The sequence below is a fragment of the Ciona robusta genome, chromosome 12, assembly GCF_009617815.1.
Source record: "Ciona robusta chromosome 12, ASM961781v2".
Classification (NCBI taxonomy): domain Eukaryota; kingdom Metazoa; phylum Chordata; class Ascidiacea; order Phlebobranchia; family Cionidae; genus Ciona; species Ciona robusta.
The window spans coordinates 3,377,266-3,402,948 of NC_143246.1; the positions used below are offsets into that span (position 1 = coordinate 3,377,266).

The 25,683-nt window shown below is 34.4% G+C and overlaps 4 protein-coding genes and 1 long non-coding RNA gene across 6 annotated transcripts; 3 read left to right on the top strand and 2 right to left on the bottom strand.

Annotated features, from left to right (window-relative positions):
* The first annotated feature begins 2,063 nt into the window (after positions 1–2,063).
* Positions 2,064–5,294, top strand: LOC149726860 (vacuolar protein sorting-associated protein 35-like). Its single transcript, XM_089890251.1, has one exon. It carries the CDS (start codon positions 2,132–2,134, stop codon positions 4,544–4,546), a length of 2,415 nt encoding a protein of 804 aa, XP_089746377.1. The 5' UTR covers positions 2,064–2,131; the 3' UTR covers positions 4,547–5,294.
* LOC149726861 (ATP-dependent RNA helicase DDX51-like) lies at positions 5,250–12,977 on the top strand. The gene is made up of 13 exons (XM_089890253.1): positions 5,250–5,382; positions 5,660–6,083; positions 7,110–7,260; positions 7,817–7,956; positions 8,619–8,800; positions 9,170–9,271; positions 9,773–9,898; positions 10,435–10,456; positions 10,790–10,969; positions 11,329–11,476; positions 11,735–11,831; positions 12,318–12,483; positions 12,774–12,977. Exons 1-13 carry the CDS (start codon positions 5,360–5,362, stop codon positions 12,921–12,923), a joined length of 1,911 nt encoding a protein of 636 aa, XP_089746379.1. The 5' UTR covers positions 5,250–5,359; the 3' UTR covers positions 12,924–12,977.
* Positions 12,978–13,130: 153 nt separating this feature from the next.
* Positions 13,131–15,333, top strand: LOC149726862 (uncharacterized). Its single transcript, XR_016386226.1, has 4 exons — positions 13,131–13,845; positions 14,207–14,253; positions 14,332–14,410; positions 15,045–15,333. It is a non-coding gene; the product is annotated as an uncharacterized LOC149726862 (long non-coding RNA).
* A 383-nt stretch (positions 15,334–15,716) lies between these two features.
* Positions 15,717–20,138, bottom strand: LOC149726863 (hydroxylysine kinase-like). 2 transcript variants are annotated; one of them, XM_089890257.1, is made up of 5 exons: positions 19,258–20,113; positions 18,683–18,802; positions 18,478–18,623; positions 17,481–17,670; positions 15,717–17,155 (listed from the first exon to the last, which is right to left on the bottom strand). In XM_089890257.1, exons 1-5 carry the CDS (start codon positions 19,460–19,462, stop codon positions 17,052–17,054), a joined length of 765 nt encoding a protein of 254 aa, XP_089746383.1. In that variant the 5' UTR covers positions 19,463–20,113; the 3' UTR covers positions 15,717–17,051. The 2 variants fall into 2 exon arrangements, with proteins under 2 accessions (XP_089746383.1, XP_089746384.1); XM_089890258.1 differs by lacking the exon at positions 18,683–18,802 and having other exon boundaries at positions 19,258–20,138.
* A 2,808-nt stretch (positions 20,139–22,946) lies between these two features.
* On the bottom strand, positions 22,947–25,100 carry LOC149726864 (fatty acid-binding protein, brain-like). The gene is made up of 5 exons (XM_089889693.1): positions 24,950–25,100; positions 24,684–24,789; positions 23,716–23,888; positions 23,507–23,608; positions 22,947–23,138 (listed from the first exon to the last, which is right to left on the bottom strand). Exons 2-5 carry the CDS (start codon positions 24,754–24,756, stop codon positions 23,085–23,087), a joined length of 402 nt encoding a protein of 133 aa, XP_089745819.1. The 5' UTR covers positions 24,757–24,789; positions 24,950–25,100; the 3' UTR covers positions 22,947–23,084.
* Between the last annotated feature and the right edge of the window lie 583 nt (positions 25,101–25,683).

Genomic DNA, 25,683 nt, shown 5'->3' on the forward strand with positions numbered 1-25,683 from the left:
TTTATAAAAAAAAATATATATATACAGCTGGTACCGTACCAGTGAGATATAATAAACATTTTGAGACTTCAATGTTCACTTTGCTAAGTGCTAAAAGTAGAACCCTTCTCTAGTAAAATGATGTGTAGAAAGATCGAAAATGGTAGACTGTGACGTCACAAGGGCTAAACAATGTGAAAACAAGAATCATTATTTTAATCGACTGCCTAACTTAGTCTTCATAATAACTTTGGATCAAGCTAGATAACACGCTAAATTTGCAAATCAACACCAAAAGGGAAAGAGTAATGAGTTAATAGGCAGAAATTGAGTGGGAAATTCTGCATTGTAAAGAAAGGGGGATTTTGGGTGCTAGTGAAGGGTCTCCCCCCCACCTTATTTGCTAACCATTAACCCCTAACCATTAACCCCTAACCATTAACCCCTAACCATTAACCACTAACCGCTATAACTACTAACCCCTATAACCATTAACCACTAACCCCCTAACCATCAACATCTAACCCCCTAACCTAGGGGTTACCCAGGGCCGGGTTAGTGGTTAGCAAATACGGTGGGGGGAGATTCTTCACTAGCACCAGAAAGTGTTAGAGGTTGGTGGTTAGGGGGTTCTACTTCTCCAGACTGCAGAGTATGGCAGGTGCACGCGCGATTTTTTTACAGACTTTCGGTTATGCACGCCACAATTTCTCCTACGCACGCCAATTAATTAAACAAAGAAAAAAATACGTATTAAATTAAGTAAGATTTCCTAACGTGGCTTGAAAATGTACATGCTTTGCACGCAGATTTTTAATGATAGCACGCGCGAACGCGAAAAATAACCGTCTTGCACGCGCGAGATCTCGTCAGGAACTGCCATACTTTGCAGACTGGCTACTTCTGGGGTTTGTGGTTTTTATAGGGCACGATCGGATAGGGGTTGGTAGTTAGGGGTTAGTGGTCATAGGGGTTAGTGGTTGGCAAATAAGGTGATGGGGGGAACATCTTTGGTAATCCTTTAGCTGGTGGCCACCTAAAATTTTGGTTTTAAAATGTTTCTTAGGTCTCGTCTCACTGATACCCACTGTATAATTTTTTTTTGAAAAAACTCGGGCGTCCGTGTCGAAAATGAACTTTAAAAATGCGCGAAATCGTGCTGCGTCACCGTATTTTCCATACCAGCCGTTATGAATTAAACCAAAACTGAATTATTACGTCATAAAATGCGTATTGTTACGTTTGATTCCTACGTTAAAACAGTGGGAAAAAACAAGGTTATAACGCCCCGTCACGTATGTTATATACCACTATTGTGACGCAACAGACCGCGATTGTGACGTAATAAATCGTTAACCTTACGCAAATCAGAGAGTTTTTTTAAAAAAAATTAAACAGCAGGTATCAGTGAGGGCTAAAAAACATTTTGAAACCTAAATTTCAGGTGGCCACCAGCTAAAGGATTTCCCATCTTTACTAGCACCGGAATTTTTTATATTTTTCTTTAGCTTAAATTTGTTTCTCTTTATATTTTCTAGAAAATAACAATGTGTTTATGATAAATAAACAAATTCAATTGTCCCCAAACTTTTATTCATAGCAGAGTTTCCCTTTTATATTTAAGGTATTTTGGTGGTCAATGGCAGGTCCCTAATAAAACTACAGGCTGCAAACGGTTGCATGCGGTTTAGCGGTTGCAGTTATTTTGGTTACTTTCTCCAGAAACGCTACGCGGCCAGGTCCAATACATGTCAAATGACCATACGAGTTTAACAAACCAACTTTTGGTCCGATACCTCAAATGGTTTTTTAAGTTATCGAAATAACCAAAATATCTGCAATCGCGTAATGGTTTTTTGACCATAACTCAAAAACCATTTAAGGTATCAGACTAAAATTTGGTTTGTTAAGCTCGTATGGTCATTTGACATCTATTGGACGTGGCCGCGTAGCGTTTCTGGTCGAAATAACCAAAATATTTGCAACCCCTAGTTTTATTAGGTACCCGCCATTTCGCCAATGGCTGTATGATACTGTCATACATCACTTTCTATAACTAAAATTATTATTTTTATTATAAACTTTCTAATAATTAAATAATTTTTAAGGTGACTTACTGTAGTAAAGTTTATTTTAACTTTTGTAAAACATAATGGGAGAAAGTGCACTTCCAAACTCAGAGGAGCAGGAGCGGCTCCTGGATGAAGCGCTTCAAGTAGTTAAAAGGGAAAGTTTCCACATGAAACGAGAACTTGACAAAAACAAGCTGATGGATGGCTTAAAACATGCCTCAGATTTGTTAAAGGAACTTCGAACTTCTGCTCTAACTCCAAAGAATTATTATGAGCTGTATATGGCAGTGTGTGATGAACTTCGGCACTTGCAAATCTACTTGACGGATGAGTTTCAGAAAGGTAGGCTGGTTTCTGACTTGTACGAACTGGTGCAGTATGCTGGGAACATAATTCCACGTCTGTATTTACTGGTGACTGTAGGTGTTGTGTATATTAAGGTGAAGCCTGGTTCTTGTGAAGCAATACTTAAAGATCTTGTTGAGATGTGCAGAGGTGTGCAGCACCCGTTACGTGGCTTGTTCTTGAGGAACTACCTACTACAGTGTACAAAGAATGTTTTACCAGACACATGTGATGGGGAACAAAAAGGAGACAATGGTGATAAAGGAGCCACCATTCAAAATTCCATTGACTTTATTTTGCTTAACTTTGCCGAGATGAACAAGCTATGGGTGAGAATGCAACATCTTGGACACAGCAGGGAAAAGGAGAGACGGGAGCGAGAGAGACAGGAACTTAGGATTCTTGTTGGAACTAACCTGGTTCGACTAAGTCAACTTGAAGCAGTTGATGTAAATAGTTACAGAAAGATTGTGTTGAATGGGATCCTGGAACAAGCTGTAAGTTGCAGGGACCCGATAGCACAGGAGTATTTGATGGAGTGCATCATACAAGTCTTCCCTGATGAATTTCATCTGCAGACACTACGGAGTTTCTTGAGAGCGTGTGCGGACCTACACCCACAAGTTAACATCAGGAACACTATCATTGCTCTTATTGATCGTTTATCACATTTTGCAACCAAAGATGATGGAACAGGTATTCCAAACGATGTTATGCTATTTGACATCTTCTCTGAACAGATTGCCAACATCATTGAGGTCCGTCCACAGATGAAATTAGAAGATGTTGTGTCAATGCAGACTGCACTTGTTAACCTTGCATTCAACTGCTACCCTGAGAGGACAGATTATGTGGACAGGGTTTTAGAAGCCACTGTACAGGTTTTTGAAACTAGAAACGTTGAGTTGGTGATGAATGGCAGCCATTTGTGTAAGGAAATGTGTGAACTTCTGCAAGTACCGATCACAATCTACAATAACATTTTAACCATTCTGCAGCTACAGTACTTTGCACCACTTTATGAGCATTTGGATTATCAGTCAAGGAAGAAAATTGCTGTAAACATGGTAAGCAATGCCTTGGATCACAACACTGTTGTGTCTTCACCAGAAGAAACTGATTTATTCTTAATGCTGGTTTCTCCACTTATCCAAGATCAGGCAGATCAGCCAGCAGATATTGATGAAGAAGATTTTATTGAAGAACAAGGATTGGTGGGTCGATTTGCCCACATGTTGTACTCTGATGATCCAGATCAACATTTTCAAATTCTTAGGAAAGCACAATCTCACTTTGCTAAAGGAGGAAACAAACGAATGCGTTTCACTTTTCCCGCTGTAGTATGTGCTTCTTATTCACTTACCTTAAGATTTAAAGAACAGAAGGAAGAGGATGCTGCATGGCAGAAAAAGTGTCAGAAAATCTTTGAAACATGTCGTTCCGTGATTAACACTTTGTGTCAGGCCGAGTACAGTGAACTCCCCATTCGCCTCTTTCTTCAGGGTGCGCTTGCTGCATCTGAGCTGGAATTTGAAAATCATGAAGCAGTTGCATACGAGTTTATCTCACAAGCGTTCTCAATATATGAAGAGGAAATTGCAGATAGCAGGGCTCAACTGGCTGCGGTTATGCTGTTAGTCAGCACTATTGAAAAGTGTAAATGCTTCTCTGAGGAAAGCCATGCTCCACTAAGAACTCAGTGTGCTCATGCTGCATCTCGTTTGCTGAAGAAGCCAGATCAGTCAAGAGCTGTTGCCCATGTTGCCCATCTATTCTGGTCGGGTTGCACACAAGAAACCGATAAAAAGGAGATGCGGGAATCGCGTCGTGTTGTTGAGTGTTTGAAGAAGGCCATCCGCACAGCCAACCAATGCATGGAGCCTGCTGTACAGCTTCAACTGTTCGTGGAGATTCTGAACAAGTATATTTACTTCTATGAACGTGGATGCACTGGAATCACTGTGGACCTGCTGAACCAACTTATTGCTAAAATTAGAGAGGAACTTGGAGGACTGGAAAGTTCTGACTGTGAAGTCATTCAGATTCACTTTGACAATACATTGAGACACATTCAGCAACTTGTAGAAAATTCAAAGGAAAAAGATCTAACCAATGATGGTGAAAAACTTTTTGAAGGAATTTTGCTGTAAACTTATTTTCGTTTAACTAACATGTATAAAAAAATATTTATCATTTCTTATCTTTTTTAATTAAGTGTTCTGCTGTTTGTGTTTCGTTGTATCTGTCAAGAAATTTTGTAAGTTATACTGTTACTTTAATCGTTTAATGTTCTAATATGTTGACAAAAGGAATTCTTTACTTGAAATGTCCCAACATACACCCATCCATATTTCAAGTGTATTCTATCATATTATGTTAGCTCTTGGAAACTTGTCTGGTATCCCTACTAAATTGCATTGCCAACTTAAACTTACAAAAAGTCTCTCCCAATGTTGTATAGATGTTTGAAATCAGTGTAGCAGTTTTAAATGGTATAAAACGTAACAATATCAATCTTTGCATTCTGCTCAACACATTTTTCACATGTCATTCAACTAATGTTATACATTGGTCCAAATTCTTATTGTATGGACGTATCGTCACGTATGGTAGTATGATTGTTAGCAATAACGAATAAATGACTTTATAGGATCCTCTGGCCTTTTTATATATATATATATATATATATATATATATGTAACAACTGTTTATGTTTCATACAGAAATTACCACCCACCATGATATTATGCTTATTTACCATTTCATGATGATCGAAAAATTCAGAATTATTGAATATTTTAAAATTATATTTCAATGAATAAAAGACATTTTATTTTAAAATTGATTGTTGCCATTTATTGTTATTGATGATTAAATATGTTGTCTTAAATCCATAAGGTTTAGTTATTAGAAAATTTAAAAATTTGGTTGAGTTGGGAAGAAATTGACTGCTGTCATATATAATGGCTCTTTTCCTTATCAACAGGTATATTTACTTTTAAGTTGTTAATTTATCCATTTTAAGTGTATCAGTGTAACATTAGTTGGTGTGGATATTGTGTGATATATTTGGTTAGCAACCAAAATAGTTCCAAAAAACCAGCTCAGTTATTTAAAGTAAAGATTTCATTTCTTGGTTTATGTAAACTTTAAATGTAATATTGTGCTTAGTGCAAACGTAGGCTAAATTTTTATTGGTGATTATTTTTAAAAACTAGTATATAGCCTATAATATATATATAAATATTTTTTTTCGTTTTAAGATACACAGGAGAAAAAGAAAACAAAGAGATTAATCGAAAAAGAAATGCTGAAACTGTGCTGTTAGAACTACAGAGAAAGGCAAAAATCCAGAAAGTGGTCTCAGAAAAGTTGACACTAAGTGATGAAAAGAAAAAGAAGAAAAGAAAAAAAACAAAAGATAGTAAGGATGAAGTGGCAAAAATTTCTGTACAAACGTTGCCTTCCATTGAAAAAACAGGTGTGGTAGTCGAAGCATGTGAAGATGTACAAAAGTGTGAAACTGTTTCAAAACCTGATAAAAAAGAAGAGACTAACAATGTTATAAGCAACACTATTTCATCTGAAAACCCATATGACCCACTCTCACAGTTTAAAGAAGGGCTTAAAAAGAAAGAACTAGGTTTTCAAATTCTTGGTGAAGATGTGGAATCGCATCAAACTAAGGTGGGCTACTTTCCTTTAGTATATACAGATATTGACTTTCTATTTTTATTCTATAATGCTCCAAAATTTGTTTTTTTTAATCATTATGAAGTTATGAACCAGTTTTGATATACAAAACTTACTTCGCAACAAAATTAGCGAACTTTGGGCTATGAACAATAAGTTTTGGTGGCAGTAGCGTTTCTGGATACTCACATATGTAGGTGCAAAGCGCAAATCTAGGAAGAATTATTTCGAATGTTGAACATTAGAAAGGTCACCTTTACGATGTTTTATAATTATGCACACACACACCGTTATTACATTTCAACTTTTCTACTTTTGTGTTAATCATTACGCAGCATGATAATCGTTTACATTACATCAATTGCCCGGCGCCGTGGTATAGTGGTTAGCGCGCCCGCCTGTAACCCAGGGGTAATGGGTTCAAGGCTCGAAGCTGCTACCATTGTGGGCGTATGTGTCCTTGGGCAAGGCACTTAACGGCAATTGCTCCAACTCAGTGGTCACTAATGGGTCACTAATTATCAGCCATACATAAAAAAAAATAAAAAAATCCCCCCAAAAATAATTACCCACAAAGGAACATACATGGTAACTCGTAAGCTGGCACGAGGTGTTAAACCCGTGTGATAAGGACTGTTGTTTTCCGGCCACGCGAAGATAAAGTAAGTTACATTCATTCATTCATTCATCAATCACAATAGCACTGACGTATTAGAACTTTTGTTAAACATGTGTGTTTGTGCAATATATCCAACCCTGGAAACTCATGTTGGCAATTGCTGACAGTTTTTCTGTTACTATTCAATAAACTGTTGCTAATTGAGTGGAGGTTAAAGCTCAAGTGATACATTTCATCTTTTGGAAACGTATGGAAATGTTTGTGGTGTTAAAAGTTGCAAAATGAGTTCTTTGTGGCTTATTATGCCTAATTATTATGTTTAGTTATTTTCAAGCTAAACTTCTAATGAGAACAAGGGTGTGCATGAAGTGTGTGTTTTTATTAACTTAAAAGTTTTGCAGGTGACCAGGCATCTTCCTGAATGGATAACCAATCGCATCATCATTAATGATGTGAAATCTGAATTAATCTCAACATCCGATATACAACCGAACATTGATCAAGTTCTTATTCAAAACTTAAAGGATATTGGAATAACTCAGCTATTTCCTGGTAAACCACTACTTTTGTTAGGTGTTTGAAGTGAAAAGTTTTCTTTTGTTCTTTATGTTCTTTTAAAACAAGCCACGTTTTTTGTTGGTTTTAACGTCAATCAATGTTTGAATGTGATTCTATCAAAGAAAATAGATTTTGTCTGATTTGGTGTTGCTTTGGGGTATCCCTGAGCATTTTGCGTCAAGTTTTTTTAGAGTGTAGCACCGATTAGCTACTGCGCAGATATTGCGAAACTTAATTCTGTTTCCAACCAAAAATAACAGTTTAAGTGCAACATATTTTGGACATTTTTAGTTGCGAAAAGCTTAAGATTTATTTTATATGTAAAAATAATTGATGCCCAAATTACCAGTTAAAATGCGGTTTTGGAAACCTCAGCTGTTCTTACAGGATTTTGGCATTATGTAGCAATTTTAACAGGATTTATTTATGTTTTTTATATTCAAATTCTGAATTAAATCCACATTTAATTCAGACTTCCAAAAAATGTCTGTGGCAATTTTACTGCTTAGAGGTGGTGCAAACTTACATTCATGCATTCTGTAACTTACAGTGCAACAAAAAGTGATTCCTTACATACTACGAGATGCACAAAGAAGTATTTCACATCAACTTTTCCCTCCCAGAGATTTGTGTGTAAGCGCTCCCACTGGCAGTGGCAAAACAATTGCATTTGCTCTTCCTATAGTTCAGGTGCCTACCACTATTTGTACTCTTCATTTTATCTTTTTATTTGTTATCCTGTTAAACTGTAACCTTAAGGGGACAAGCCAACAAAATCAGGATTTGTATATAAATAAAAATGCTCCAGTATGATTTAAAAATGCTCCAATATGATTTAACATTTTAAATACAAGGAGAAGGAGTCATCAATTTGCAACTGGCTACCACATGTCCACATGTTACATAAACATTATTAGTCCGGGTATTTTTTAATATATCGTCTCAAATTTGGTTTTCTTTGGAAGCATTTCCCTGTTAGTGTTGTTTTTAGTAATAAAATATATAACTTTTTGCTCAACAAAAGGTATTGTGACGATATATTGGGTTTCCGTCAAATTTAAATTACCATTTAAACTTTTTGTCTATAAACCAATGGTTTTTCTTGCAAACAGACCCTAACATTCCTAGCCAGCAAATTTAACTTAAAAGTTGATTATTTTAATACTAACCTTATTAACCTAACAGATAAGGTAAGTAGGTAACTGTTTAAAAAATCTGGATCATTTAATTTATCGTATAAATTTACTTTGGGACTAAAAGAATTTAAAATAAAAGTTTTCTATGTCTATTATTGCTGTTTAATGATAGAAATACTTTAAAAATAAATTTTCACTAAAAATTCATTTTAACAGGCGTTGCTACAAAGAGTTGTTCCTGCTACTCGTGCCTTGGTGGTTTCCCCCACCCGAGAATTATCAGCGCAAATTTACAAAGTGTTCGTATCATTATGTCGAAACACACAACTTAAGTGTATTCTCATCACAGCTGCCAAGGGATCCTTACTTCAAGAGCAACGTGCATTACTTAATTTTGGGTGGGTGATTTTGATCAGTTTTTGTGGTTTTTAAGTTATTTGCCACCTACTTGTCCTAAAAATAATGTTTTTAATAAGTTTTTGCATTTTTTTTGCATTTGTGTTTTCAAAGGTAAAATTGTTTTATTAGATTTTTAACAGCATTGGTTAGAAGGTATAACTTGATTGAATTCGTGTGTTTGTGTGCTATTAACCTAAACAAATAACCAAAATGCAAAAAAATAATATTCCATAGCAGATGAAAGTACACAGCCCATGCAGGGTTATATATTCATTATATTGCACATCATTTGTGGTGACCTTGTTACTTGTTTATGAGGAAGCCACCAAGAATGAAGCTGTTAGTGATTATATTCTCTTGTGTTTTAGAAAAACTGGTTTAGCTTGTCCAGCAGATATTGTCGTAGCAACACCTGGTCGTTTGGCTGATCATCTTTCACAGACTAGTGCATTTAGCTTGGATAAATTAAGGTTGGTAAACGGTGAAATGTATTTTTTAGTTATTGGCTTAGGTATGCTCCAAAACTATCACTCATTAATATTTTTGCATATAACAGATAACAATATAACAATAACTTTTATTTGTCTCTTCGATTACGGTAATGAAGATTTAAGAATATTTTAAACGGAAAGACAGGATATAGCGACAAAACAACAGTTGTTAAAACACGCTTACAGTTAAAAATATATTTACATTTAATTTTATTTAGTTAGAAGAAAATAAGCGTGGTTGCTACACCGAGCAGACAAACAAGCCATTTATTTTAAATAAGTTAAGCTTCTAATAGAAATAAAAGTGTGTGTACAGAGATGTATGTTGTTGCCAGTTCTTACCTCTTCAAAATTGTGTTGCAAAGTATTGTTATATATCTATGCTGAGTGTATGGGTCCCTTTACTTAACAGTTTAAATGGTTTTACTGTTTTGCAACTGTAGAGACATAATATTTATTTATAACATCTTGTTGTTACAGGTTTCTTGTAATAGATGAAGCCGATCGCATGATGGAACAAATCCACCAACGATGGTTGACTTTAGTGGAACAGAAAGTTTACAAAGATTCTTTCAAACCACTCCCGCAACATCTGGCTCTAAAAAGGTTTGTTAATATTTCAACTCAATTTAAAGCATGACTTGTCCAAGCAAGCTAGTAAAGCTACATATATACTTAATGATTTCATGTGGTTCTCGACTACATGGATATTATGTTTTATTGCTAATTTTAGAGACACCACCAGCAGGAAAGTGTTTACACAAGTTATACTGTGTTCACATTACACCTCTCATATGACACATACACAGTGGTTTGATTTAACAACATTTTAGTTTTTATTTGTTCATCAAAGTGGATTAATGAATACAATAATACAAACAAACCATTTATGCCATGTATATTTAAAATGTTAAGAAGGCTTTATAGTTTTGATTTAGTGAAATTAAAATATTACCCATTTAGTGAAATTAAAATATTATTAAAATATATTTATCTGTATGTTCTCAACAAAACTCTGTTTTTCTGCTTTCCAGTTTTTTTTTATTTTTTGTAGTATATGTATATATATATATATGTAACTTAAAAACTCTTTTGTTTGTTTCTGTAAGATGTTCGTATATATAAATCACATTTGTTTACAGTGTCACCAAGAATCGAATACCGGTAAGTTTAGTTTGATTATGTTGTTGTTTAAACAGCTAGGAGTGTTCTATGTTATACCCGGTGGGCGGTGATAACGCTTCAATAAATAAAGCTCAGTTGGTTAAAATGTTAATACCATGAAAATAAAAATAAACACTATATATATATATATATATATATATATTTATGTATATTTATATTTAAAACATTTTTTTTTCATATTAACTATAAAGTCCTGGTCCACAGAAGCCATGTGTCCATATTGTTTGTTTTATGTATGATATCTTTCAGAGTTCCGGATAAATCAAAGTAGCATGTATGTTCAATAATTTTTAATCGAGAAATCTGATACAGTTGCAGAAACTACTTTTCTCAGCAACTTTAAGTGCTGACCCCGAGAAATTGCAACAACTTAATTTGTTTCAACCTCGCTTGTTTGCTGCCGTTGTTAAACCTGTACAAGACAACAACATGAAGTGTGACGTAGAAGAAAATGACTTCATTGGAAAATATGCAACACCTGATGGCTTGGAGGTGAGTGGGTGATTATTTAAGAGGCGTACCAACCAAATATTACATTTGTACTGTATATGGGATAAATGGAGATGCTCAAATGTGATGTAAATATACGAATACCATCAAAGTTTCAAAAAAGCGAAACATTCTTCAGTAGGTGTTACCTTTAATTTACATTTGAGCATTTCTATATTTATAAAAGTCTTTTTGTTGGTATGCGCTTTAATGATGGTGATAGATAGTACTTATACTACTTAACTTCATGATAGATAGTATTTATTTCAACTTATAAAAAAAAAAACTGTACTGCCACACAACATAAGAGTATGGTATAGTAGTAATGGTTCTGTTTTAATATTTAAATATTTTTATTTCAGCAATACATGATACATTGTACTGCTGGTGAGAAACCACTGATCACATTAAACTTGGTGTTAAACAAAACTCGAGTTTTATGTTTTGCTGGTTCCATTGAAACTACCAGGAAGTTATCCATGCTTATACAGATGTATGCTGATAAAGAAGGTAAGATGGGATCATTCATGACAGAAAGTTTTTTGGTTTCCCTTAAACACTACTGCAAATGCCAGCGGTACATTTTCTTACACCCAACCAGACGAACCAGTAACCCCTGGTTTTCATGGCTTAACTGTTGACTTTCAATCTTCAGCTTTAATCGTTTAAATAAATTATTGTTTCTGTGTTATTTCATTATGTGTGTTAACGTGGGCTTATCTTATAAATTCTTTATTATGTATGATGAAAAATTCCATGTTCTTACAGGGAAAAAGGATTTCATTTGCACCGAGTTTGCTTCCCATTTACCTTCATCAAAACGTGGCAAAGTTTTGAAAGACTTTATCTCTGGAAAAATCAACGTGTAAGTAATGGCGTTTGGTTATGTTGAAGTTGAGTTCAAACAAACCATAAAGTGATACTAATCCCACGCCGTACCTACTTCTGAGTTCGAAGCTTAATGTTTGTGGGCTTATGTTTCTGTTTGACGTGTAATTCATCTTTTAACCAGTTACCATACATGATGTAGTTTATAACACGAAAACTTTAGCAACCATTTTTAACACCTTATACTGGTGCCACTGATATACAGTTTGGTTTCTACTAACAACACCATGGTGATTCACATCGCCGATGAGGTTGACAGTGTTGACACAACACTCTTACCCACTTTCACAGTTAATTTTTAACATGAATGTCAGACTTTTTTGACATTAAAATTTTCTTTGTCTCCTTCATTCCCGTTCTATGATTTTCTTTAGAAAAGTCGGGTGTTTGTTTAAAAAAACGCTGCAATAATTCTTGGATAAATAATAAGTGGACATTATTATAATGTTTTCCGTGTTTCCAGGCTTGTATGTTCTGATTCGATGGCTCGCGGTCTTGATGTGCCTTGTGTTGAACATGTGATATTGTATGACGTACCACCGCTCATTAAAACTTACATACATCGAATCGGTCGCACAGCTCGAGCAGGTGCCACTGGTACAGCATACACACTTCTGAGAAAACAAGAAGTAGGGTTTTGGTGTCTTGTCAATTTATACTTTAAAACTTTTTTTTCATCTTACATGTCAATTCTTAAACTGTTACTAACACTTAAACCAAAACTCTCCTAGTGTTCAGTTGACAAGTTTAGACTTGCCAGCAAAACTTTTATCCATTGCTTATTGTTTAGACTTTTTATTATTGAATAATATCAATCAACCGTTTTTCCACCAACATTGGTATCTCTCAAGTATTTTTTTTTTAAACCAATTTATTTTATTAATAAAATTACTTGTAATAGTAACATTTTTTGTTTCAGATATTCCACTTTAAAAAGATGATCGCAGACGCCGGCAAATGTAAAGTCAAAACAATGAAAATTCCAAAAGAATCTACTCAAAAAATGGTTTCAATATACGAACAGGTTTTACCAATGGTAGCTGAGAAAATGAAAACACTCAAACGGTAGAAGTATCAATATTACTACCAAGACTAGATCTTGAAATAAACCATAAATCCTTTACTTGTCGTTCGAATGCTGTCTTTGTTTGGTCAAGAAAGGGAAGTGTGTGTTATGTTAAATACCCTCGGTAATATTCATAGCACGATATGCTGTAACACACTTGTGCTAATGCGATTGAAGAAAATGAATAAGTTCAGAAAAACGTGTGACTGAAAATCGTTGCGTTAACGAAGTATACAGATGACGTAAGAAATAGGTTGCAAGGAACGTCGGACTGACGTGTTGGATGTGACGTGAATGGGGACGACCTCTACTCGTCTTGTGTGTTTCAATTAAATATGATCCAAAATGACCACCTCCGGTATTGGTTTCGTCGGAAATATGTTAGAATGTATTTTTACCTCGGGAAACTTTAAATTCCTGTTATTATCTGTTTATCACGTTGCGAACCACTGTTTCTTCAGCCCACAGCTACGCAAATTATCATGGTTAACCTGAAAGGGTTTGTAAAAAGAGACTCGTCAGATGCAATACCTGACTACCACATTATTGCTATATTCGGATATAAAATTTCGGAATACCCCGGTACCAACTTTGATTTAAAAATTGCCCATTACATCACTTCGCCTCAAATAGTCATTGAATGGGAAAATTTCACTGTAATGGTGACGTATCATCAAAAAAGCTAACAATTCAACTCCGGACGCGCAGACGGTGAATACCAAAGTATATTCATTCACACGGTATCGAAGAACTCGATAAACAGATATAAATAACGGAAGTCGCTTCTTCGACAGCAGAAGATATAGAAACAAAGTTATTTGTGACAACTAACCTACTACAAGTTATTGAGATTTAAAGATGATGAACAATAAAGCTCTGCTGTTAACAAGTGTACTCGTGCTGCTTTGCATTTTAACAATTCCAGGTAAGTCTTATTACGTTGTACAGGTAAAGTATATCTGGCATGACCTGCAGTGGAGGTCTTTTTAAAACATTATATATAGCATGAGTATAATATAGTTGTTTTCTCGAACGTTTGTGGGTTCAGTATTTGTTAATATTTTTTAAATTTAATTTTAGGCGGTTTTATTAAGGATATCTAATAGAGTAAATAGACAACAGTTACCGCCTTTAGCACTTTATTGGACCGTTCGAATTCTTTCAATAATGTAGTAATATTTGTATTCGTCTAAATGGAATACCAGAAAATGTATATTTTAAAAGTATCGTAACTTGTTCCTGTCCGAACGTATACCTTACTAATATTATAATTTCCTGCATTTCAGTTTACTCCGAAAATCTTACACCTCAGCAGATCGTAAAGTACTACACGGTAATTATTATAATATATACTTTTTACATATAATGTTTCTATAGTAAAAGGTCGACTAAATTATTTAAACTTGTGTAGGTGATTTGCAATGGGTATTGCGTGAAGAATTCAATTACAAAACAGTTTATTGGACAATGCGGTCAAATGAAATATCACAGTAAGTAATAAATAAACTTCAGATAAGGGTAACATATTATAAGGGACTTGTAATTTGCATTAATTAATAATAAAATTGAATAATTGAATTACTTTGGTTTCCCCTAAGCCTACGAAATTCTACAATGAACTGAATTTCGCCGAGTTCAACGTACATTGGTTGCAATGCTAACCATGACGTACACTGTACGTGTACGTCGTACAGTATAATTACATAACGTTTTGATTTGCCTGGCCAGTTTGTCAAATAGGCTAGTAAGATGGTGGGGAGATGAGACACTTTTTCATTCTATTTTCTTGACCTTATTTGGTAGTAAACAAAGAACATTCAAAGAATTACAAAACCGTATCCTCATGCACGATCCCCATAGACCGCTGCTAAATGTTTAAAATACAATCAGGATGTCCGGATATTATGTGCTAAAGGTGTCTCGTCTTCCCCCAAAGTACTATATCGTATAAGGGGGGTAAGATGTGACACCTTTTTATCTTTTTTTTGTCCCATTTGGTAGTAAACAGAAAATTAAAAGAATTATAAAACCGCATATATACTCACGACTTCCATAGACCGTTGTTAAATTGTTTAAAACACGATATTATAATAACAGATTATAATGAAGAAATTGTTGTTACAGACCTCTGCCAATTCTGTCGGTTTGAATTTCGTTGCGGAATTTCATCTATTATTGGCTGAGAGAACATACACCTTTATTTGTAGCCGTTAAACCAGCATTTTCCTGTTTTTTTGTTATATTTTTGTTAATTTTTTACCTTTTAAAACTTTTCACACTTGTATGTACAGTTTGTAGTTTTTTAACAAAGCTTTTATTCTTTCCCAATTTTTTACATGCTTTAATATGAATTGCAATATTTATTGTTGTGTTTTTATTTGACGCATTGTTACAAAGATACTTTTAAAACTTCGATTATGTACTAAAATTAACTAATGCGGTAATATAGTACGATGGGGAAGATGGGACACTTTGACAGATGAGACTTTTTTTATTTTCTTTTTACGAACCCCCATTTAATAATAATCAAGAAAAAAATGTTACAACATTATTCCACAGTAATATCACGACTATATAAAACGCGCGACAAAGCTGATCACTGTTTTAAAATATATATTAAAAAAATATGTAAAATAGAAACAGTAGTTTTTTGAACAGGTAAAAAACTGCGCAATAGTAAGGTGCTAATTTTGAATGTCGCAAAAATAACCCTAAAGCCGATGAAATTTTGTAGTTTACAAGTGTGAACGCTGAAACTAGTTTTTTAATGCTGAGGTTCGATTACATAAGCAGGCGTGACCTTGAAGAAGCTTGTATTGTATATGTACGATTAGTACGAACTCAGTTACGATAACATGCGGTCTACACGATGATAATAATAATAATGGCCGCCGGCCGGATACACGTGACATTAGAATTATGGGTATTCCGTTACAAGTTTCATAGCTTCATAAAACAACCTTGAATAATTTGTACAGTTAAATTTTCAATACCGGTCCTGATTTTGTCTCATAAAACTAGTCTTAGTTTTGTAAAAAAAGTGAGATATATGCATAGGGAAAATAGGCAGGTGTAAACAGGATTTTAATTTGAAATAAAAAGAACAAAAAAAATCGGTTTAAAGTTATATGTATAAAGTTTACATGGCAAAGAAACTAGCACAGCCTGTTAAATTGGGTAGGCCCAGAGTCCGTATATATAAACATATATACGGACTCTGGGTAGGCTAACTACAAGTTGCAGAATACTGCTAATGTAAATATATTTCAATTTAGTGTCTTATCTTCCCCCACATTGTAATTTTGTATGTTTTTATTGCCAAACTTTTAAAGATTTGCTTTTAATTTAATGATTTATACCTCAGGGGTTATTCAACTATAAGATACGGATATAATAAAAACATAATATTTTAAGAATATATTCGAAATTCAGTCATTTGCACTTGGAGATAATTTATGAGAAGTAGCTTGTACGAGAAACAGTGTAGTAATACTCAACTTGTGAAAATGTAAACTTTATCAATAGTTAATATTTATTTTCTGTTATTACAAGTTAATATACTTTTGTAGGATACAATACTTATCAATTGATGTTCAAACAATACCAATTGTTATACAGCTAATATAGTGTAGGTAACATGTTAAAAACTATAGAATTAGGGCAAGAAAAAGAATGTTTAAACTTGATTTTTAAAGCGCACAGTATTATTTCGTGTTATTTACGTGTATTCCTAATGATAAATACACTTATTAATGAAAATTAGCAATGATTTTAAACTGTCCCATCTTATCCTGTTTTTTTTTAACTTGTAAAATTTCACCTGCTGTGCGAATTGCTAAATAACTCCTCGTGTGTTTTATTATACTTTTCTTGAATTGATGTCAATTATTAAAGGAATGATAGTACTAATTCCTGGTATTACCCAAAAACCGCAATCTGTTTTGATTTTAGAAATATTTGGCAATATGTGCTTAAGTGTCCCATCTTCCCCCATTGTACTAAACTTTTAAAACTTCGATTATTATTTTAAAAATTACCTAATGCGTTAATACTCCCCATTCACGCAATGTTTGCTCTTTACCCTTGGAATGCAAAAGCAAAAGTAGTTTTGGACATTTTGACGATTGCCAATCAAGATATTTTTCGTTCTCTGGATGCAACGACAGCGTATACCGCGACATTATGTAAGACGTAGCAACGAATGTTTGTGGTGCTAAAATCTCCATGTATTAAACCTAAAACAATGTTTCCATTTAATTTAACCGAGTATGCGTGTTTTTGTTAAATAAGCCTGAACCTAGTGTGAAAAACATTTACGGCAATTATTTTTAATTCTAAATAGTTGTTACCTCATCCATCGTAGCATATCTAAAATACAATGGCTTTAAGAATTAATTAACTATCCTTTGTATGCTTATGTGTCTCTTTGTGTGCAAAAAACTGAGAGAAATAGCTCCAACCGAGTGAGCACTAATGCCTAAATCACCAACCATACAATTAACCATTGCTGTGTGCCAGTTTGTACTTTTGAGAATGGCTTACATTTACGATTGCACGTACCGCGATTAAGTTGTTTTTTTAAACTTGGAAACATCGCTGCGAATTCATCAAAAACTTCACAAATCACCATGTTGAGATTTTTATCTTTGACAAAATGTAGATAAGATCGGACTTGAGGGAAGTTTTGTGTTTGCCATACGTCACTTGATGATACTACGTCGTTTTCAATCGACAGCAAATTGTTTAGTTTCTGTAAATAAAACATAGGTATATACTGACAATCATACGAGGGTATATGGTTTGTTGTAAAACTTTTTTTACACAATATATTGGTATTTTATCATTATATACATAGTAGGGTGGGGGAATATGGGACACCTACAGTAGTCAGTACATACTCTCTAAATATCCAAATCGTGTTAAACAATAACCAACGGCATATGGAAGCCGTGAGAATACAGTTTTCAAATTTTTTGAATGTCCTTTATTTACTACCAAATGGGATGAGTGAAAAAAGGTGTCCCATCTTCTCCCGCGCTATACCATATATTATATTTGAGTTACCCGCGAGGTATATACATTATTGAATTACAAACAAACATTTTAAAGTTTGACAATAGATACCTTTAAAACTAAAAAGGTGTTCTAATAAAATTAAAACTAATTTTATCAGACAATGTCAGACTATATGTTTAAAACATTTTAGCTATTTTTTTTTAAACTGGGATACTAGGTTGATGATTCAAACTCGCAAACTACAAAATTTCGACAGTTTTAATCATAATCTGATTTAACAACATTCAAGATGAGAATCTTATTTCAAACCCAATAATTTAGGTAAAAAAAGATGGTTCGTGATGTGGAAATATTGAATTTGGATTTGTGGCTTTCAATTAATTGCTAAAAACCTTTAAAATGAAGTTCCTGATCCATACAAGAAAGAAGAATGTTGCTGTTGCACTATTCATATGTTGGAACAAAAAACTAAATACAGTCTTGCTATTATTGCCGACTACACCGAATACACGACAAATATATATACAAATGCTGTTTTTACCTCAAGGGATTTAGTAACTGATCCGAAAAGTACCCCCACATCTCTAACTGTATCTACCAGTATTTCAGGGCTCAGTTTCAGTTCTAATATACTCTTGCCGGGTAAGTACGTGAACATTTCCAACTGTCGTTGAGTTTTGTTATCACCTGAAAAAAACACCACTTTATAGAGTTGTTATTAAATTTGCTTAATATGCATTTCATACCAAATACATAGCTCGCTGTTACATCTTTACCGTTGATCGTTGTGACAGCCACCGGAACTCGAAAACCATCAGTGTTTAAATGTTTCATTATCTTTTTCGTTAAAACAGCTTGTTGGCTCGCTGAAAAGAAGTTTCAGACTATAATTTTATAATATTTGTTTTCCCCGATTCCATTATTGCAGGTCTAGTTTACAAAACTTGTCGGAACTATATAGTAGGGTGGGCAAAGACGGGACACTTTTAGCACATAATATCCAAATATACTAATCTTGTTTTAAACAAATAGTAACGGTCTATGGGAGTCGTTGGGATATGGTTTTATAATTTTTGGAATGTTCTTTGTTTACTCCTAAATGAGACGAGAAAATAGAGTTAAAAGGTGTTCCATCTTCCCCCACCCTAATATACTTCATTTTGTTGTGCAGAAACAAACGTAATTTAAACCTGTTTATGAGTAAATGGCTTCGGGGTTGTATTTGTTGAATTTAATTTTTAAACTTGAAACTGACAGCTTTAATTGCTGGTTAGCTTTGTATTTTCGTCTTTAAAATAATGTAAAACCAAATTGAACTTACCTCCGTCGTACTTTTGTTGCTTAACTTTCAAAACAAAACTTTCATTGTGGGAATTTATTCTGAAGTTCAGATCATCATAACCGTACAGTTTTTTCACACTTTTAACTGTAACGTTGTATAATGTTTTGACAGCATCAGCAACATCTTCGCATGAAAGATTAAGGACAGATTCGTTGAACGTCCCTGACTCGTTGGCGTGGTCCATTACTTTTGCCACAACATTTGCTAGATATCTAATTTTAATAGAACAATTGGTGTTCTTCTGTGTTAAGAAACTTGTTTAGAATTTTTCTAAAGATACGTTCTGAATATACCTCATCTATAGAAACACACATATTAGTACTATGCAAAGTTAAAACAAAAACGATTCAAAATGAAGTAGCAGGTATAATTATGCCTTCACCGATACAAAGAGCATGCATTTCATAACATAGAGACAGTATGTGTTGCACGGCATTTATTAACCCTTTAGGAAAGAGATATATTTAAAGGAAAACTGAAGTCAGATTTCATAATTGATGTGCAGATAGTCTTTACTAAGCTGAATCTACCATTCCAATTTTTCCGTTCAAAACGGTACCGATTTCGAGTTATCTTCACTTACAATTTTACTGGTGACGTCATTGGTGCTTCTTGATTGTGCGTGGAAAAACAGCGTGCTCAAGGAAAACAGCGTGCTGTAGCGACGATGCTTATTGCTCGTTGTATATATTGTAATCAAATGTAATGATTCGGTTTTGAACGCACGCGAACCTCGAAAGAGAACGGAAGAAGAAGGCAAATGAAAAGGGTCGTTTCGCACACACACGCACGCACTCAGGAATAAGCGCTACAGTGCTAACGATTTTCTTTTGGCGATATCTCGGAAACGGGTAAAAAATTTTAAAAGATTCTTTTTTTCACAGACGCACTAATACTTATAATTTATTAATTCATCAAATATTTATTATCCACTATCGCTCGTTTAACGCAAATAATTTTCAAGTCAAACTCTACTTTATAGCGTATTTTAATGGGAAACATTGTTCGCCTGTATGAGTGCTGGATAGTTGATAATGATGGTTCAAGCCAACGTCCCGTCAGGCCGGAAACACTGTTCGCCATTACGGAGCCTATAGACTAGAGCGTGAGTCGCCTACAGCCCTACACAAATGCATGGTCGGCGTCAGTTTATTTGGTTCTATAACGGTTGTTTTAATGTAAAAAAATAATTTCTAATATAAATCTTGTTATATAATATTATATCTAAGAATTAATGTGGAGTAAATTAGTATTTTGACTGATGTTCAGCGTACAGTGTGGTTTAACAGAGTACCTTACGTTGGCGATTACTACTAGCAGCAATCAGCTTAGTTTACATAATAGTATATGATCATACCTACGAATCTCCAAAACCATTATATACTATATTTATAATCCAGCATGAGTGGACATGCAGCTCCAAACTGGTATTACTAGCAAATAAGGTGTTCGCGTTTTCGATTTCGAGACCCGGAACGCAGAAAAGGTAGCTTATTGATTCCTTATGTGAGGTTTATTATTGTGATAAGATATAACATTAGTAGAAAGCCATTTTTATGCGCAGAAGTGCTTGGTTCTTAAAAAATCGCATTATTTAGACGAAAAACAGCACCCAGCAATGATAAAATGCTATGCGGTGGGCTCCGTAATGGTGGCGACTATGACGTCATAGACGCGGGACAATGAATAACAAGACTCGTTGTTTTACAAACCCTTCTGACCTATAGATTCTCTTTTAACAAGCTTAAAACGCATTTCCGTAAGTTCCCGTAAATTAGTTTGCAGTTTTTCCGTCTTTTCCGTATTTTCGTAAATTAGTATTACCTTCTGTTGCGCAGAAAGTGATACGGCAGTCTCTCAATTTGTAGTGTAAAATATCTCTTCCTGTCTTTGCGCACCTGTATGTTTCACGCTGTAAGAGCCATATCAGCCATTTATTTCGTTTTAGGAGAGCAGCTCATTCTCTCTAATGCTCAGCCATTCACGTCTATCTGATGCTTGATATAACTAACCGAGTGTCGACACATCGTTATAGTCGATATTGTTGGGAGAAGCTTAAGTCTGAACCAAAGTTAGTGTAGACCAAGTTAGGAAACGGATTGTAAAACAACGAGTCTTGTTATCCATTGTCGCGCGTCTATGACGTCATAGACGCCACCATTACGGAGCCCACAGCATAGCATTTTATCATTGCTGGGTGCTGTTTTTCGCCTAAGTAATGCGATTTTTAAGAACCAAGCACTTCTGCGCGTAAAAATGGCTTTCTACTAATGTTATATCTTATCACAATAATAAACCTCACATAAAGAATCAAATTTCATTGAACACTCGATCGATTAATGAGTAAAAAAACAGAAAATATCAAGTATACCAACCAGAAATATAAAAGATTAAAAGAACATGTTTAAAATATAAAAATACAAACAAAAACGCATAACATTAACATATACTAGTGTATCTAGCTGCAGTTTTACATGTAAATTGCCGTGATTTTACTTTTTGGCTCACAAACTTAACACGTATACCCGGTAACGAAACTTAAGGAATCTTTGTAAAATTTGCCTAATATCGAAGTGACATTGTGGTAAACAATACTGAGTTACTATTTTTGATCCTCTGCTTGAATTAATAAGCTACCTTTTCTGCGTTCTTGGTCTTTATGAAATCGGAATACGCGAACACCTTATCTGCTAGTACTTAAGCAGTTTGGAGCTACATGGCCACTCATGTTGAATTATAAATGTAGTATATACTGGTTCTGCAGATTCGTAGGTATGATCATATACTATTATGTAAACTAAGCTGATTGCTGCTAGTATTAATCGCCAACGTTAAGTATCCTGTTAAACCACACTGTACGCTGAAAACCAGTCAAAATATTAATTTACTTCACATTAATTCTTAGATTTAATATTATACAACAAGAATTATATTAGAAATTTTATGTTAAATGTTAAAACAACCGCTATACGGGTTTTCTAGCTTTGTATCGCTTACAAGAACTACATGAACACATGCCGACCATGCATTTGTATAGGCGATTCACGCTTTGTGGGCTCCGTAATGGCGGACACGAGCGCCGTTTCCTAACTTGGTCTATACTAACTTTGGTCTGAACCTGCGCTGCACCTACTGCGCTACCGAACTAACACGTGCTGTAGCTAACTTGTTCTTCTTACTTGTAAACCTTTTTGTTTGACTCGTTAACCACAATCTGTTTTACATGGCGCTCGTATTCTTAGTGTCAGACCAAGGAATAACGAATGTACGTGCTTTGGCCGGGAGCTACTCAGTCAAGCGTCCTTCTTCCTTTTACAACGTATTATGTGAGTGTAACCTATATCGAATCGTCACAGCATAAAGAAGGATAGGGAAGACGGGACACCTTTAGGACATTATATCCAAACATCCTGATCGTGCTGTAAACATTTAAGAACAGTCCATGGGAGTCATGTGAACAGTTTTATATTTTTTTGAATGTTCTTTGTTTAGTTCTGGATATCTCTAGTAAGCCGAGACTGGGACAAGAAAATATATTGATATCGTTCCCATCTTTCCCACCCTACTATATATGTATTTAGGTTCGCTATGTTACACTCACAAAATACGACTATATCTAGGACCCTATAAAGAAGACAACGCATTCATTTTTTTAGTAGAATAAAAAATTAGTGATATCTTTTTATTTAAGTAAGCTCCCTTTTATTTTAGTGCATTTACAAGTGAAGTTGCATTTCGTCGGTAATTTTTTATTAACTAGAGCACAAATTAAGCAACATGCTATGGTCGGTGTAATTGCTTGAAACTCATTCCGACTTCTCGTACACTCTGTGTGCTTTTATATCATCGATTTCAAGATCCTAAAACGGTAATACATAAATTGCAAATGATTTATTAACCTCAATTGTTATAAGTAGGGTGGGGAAGATCGGACACCTTTTCATTCTTTTTTTTCTTGTCCCATTTGTTAATAAACAAGAAGCATACAAAAAATTATTAAACCGTACCCTCACGACTTTCATAGACTATTGTTAATATTTAAAGCACGATCAGGATATTTTGACATTATGTACCAAAGGTGTCCCATCTTCTCCCATAGTACTATAAGTGGACTTATATCACCGTATGTGTTCCCACGAACAAGTAACTTTTTATTATAAGGCTGTATAGCAAGGTTTGATGTGATTGTAAATAATATTTAGATCAACATAAACTACAATATACATACCATTTCTAAATTGCCATCTTTCAAATAGCGTGTAACAGTGGTTTGTTTACCATCCCACTTTTGTACTTGAACCAGTTTGCTGCCATCCCAAGTCATGATGCTCTGTATATTTGATGATATGTTGTAATTTACACACATAAACATTATATTAATTTACTCTATTATTTATCACAGCCGTTTAACTTATAAAAAATGTCAATATAATTTACCTTGCATTTTCTACCGTCGGGGGTCGCTTCGTCCCATTCGACACCGATAGTACATTTGGTTTCGATGTTCCTAGCAGTGCTTACACTTTTTAAAAAAACTTCATTGCCGTCGATTTTGATGGTGAGAACTGGTTTAGCCAAGTTGCCCAACTTTCTTAGTGCAAAATTAACGCCTGTAAAGCAAATACACGGTTCAGCAAAAATATACTCTTCGACTTATTTACCCTTGCGTGACACGTGCACCGAAAACCGGTAAGCTTATTTGTAGTGCATAACAAATGTGTTTTTCGCAACCCTTGTAAGGTTATGAGGTGATCCTGTATTTAACTTTGTTGTCAACGTATGCTTGTTTTTTTTAGAAAAACGTAAGGGAATTAAACCAAGGGATTTATTGTAATAAAACCATTGGTGAAAAAGCAAGATCAGCGCGTTAATTAATAACTTTTTAGAAGCATTGTTAAACAGCGTGAGTAGACACCACGTTATTGGACTTTGAAAGGCAAACTTGCGAAATCATTTTAACCTTGGTTGGAATTATCACAATGACATGGCTAATCCATGTTTGCATTACGTCATTCTTACTGAAATCACATTGCCTAATAACAATTTAGTGTTATATAAATATATCTTAATCAGCACCAACGATAAAACATAAATACAGTATATAGTGGAGGTAGATGGGACATCTTTTCATTCTATTTTCGCGTCCTATTTGGTAGAAAACATAGAACATTTAAACACGTATAAAACCGTATCCACACGACTGCCATCCTAGACCGTTATTAATTGGTTTAAAACTCGATTTAGGTATTTGGATATAATGTGCTAAAGACGTCCCATCTTTCCCCTCTTTTAAGGATATTTGTATAACATACGGTTTCCCATCTTACCCCCTATATATATAAAAATCGTCTAAATTGATTTTTCTAGTTTAAAAATTTGTATTTATAGAAGAAAAAAATGCTTACCTAAAGCTTTCATATACTCGTCAAAGTTTTCTGACGTCTTGATTTTCCAAACTCCGTTAAGTGCTGCGGCCATGATCGTTTTGTAGAATTAATCTAATGCTATAAACTGAAAAAAATGACGAATTCTGTAAATTCAGTTAAAGCAAAACCTCCCCATAATAACAATCTTCTTTAAGGTTGTAGCTGATATCAAGCTTAACTTAACAATTGTTATCATCGATTATAAAAATCGTACAATATACTACAACTCAACCTACATAGTATACCTCGTCCATTATCTTTGTAAAACTTTAATACGATGTACAGAGGTTAAATAGGAACTGCTGTGTTTTAATAGTGGTTAAATTTTAACTATGGGTGTAGCTGGAGCCAGCAAGCGACGACTTAACACAAGAGGATGTCATAAATCAGTAAGTTATAACTTGTCGGTTAGCTATAAATGCCGCTAGTTCTTGTTTACTTAAGCTAGACACATGTATGCTAATGGTTCACGCCTTTTCAGGGTGACTGTCACAAATTTAACAAAATATGCAAAACGTTCCACAACGACTTATATTATTATTATTGTGTCCTTTTATCATTAATAATATTCTTTCTGGCAAACTTTCTTTACAAAACTGTTCTTGATTTGCATTAAAAATTTCAATGTCCGGGAGATCCGCGTTATCCATTACCTAATTTATTATTACATACAGCTGTTCTCACATTTACTAGCGTTGCGTTTGCTTTAAGTTAAATGTTCACGGCTGCAACACATGCATCGTGTTACAGGCTGTCATCACTAAATAGCTTGTCTATATAGGCAATTGTAAAAAAGTTAGTTTATGGATAGTTTGGCTTAATATAACACGTAAAAGCGAATGCATCTATGCCATTTATAACAATAATAATTGCTCTCATGACTTTTAAACCTACTTTACATTTTTGCTACAAATTAAATATTGCTATATACATATATCACACGAGCCATATTTAATAAATTACCTTCAAGTGCAAATGA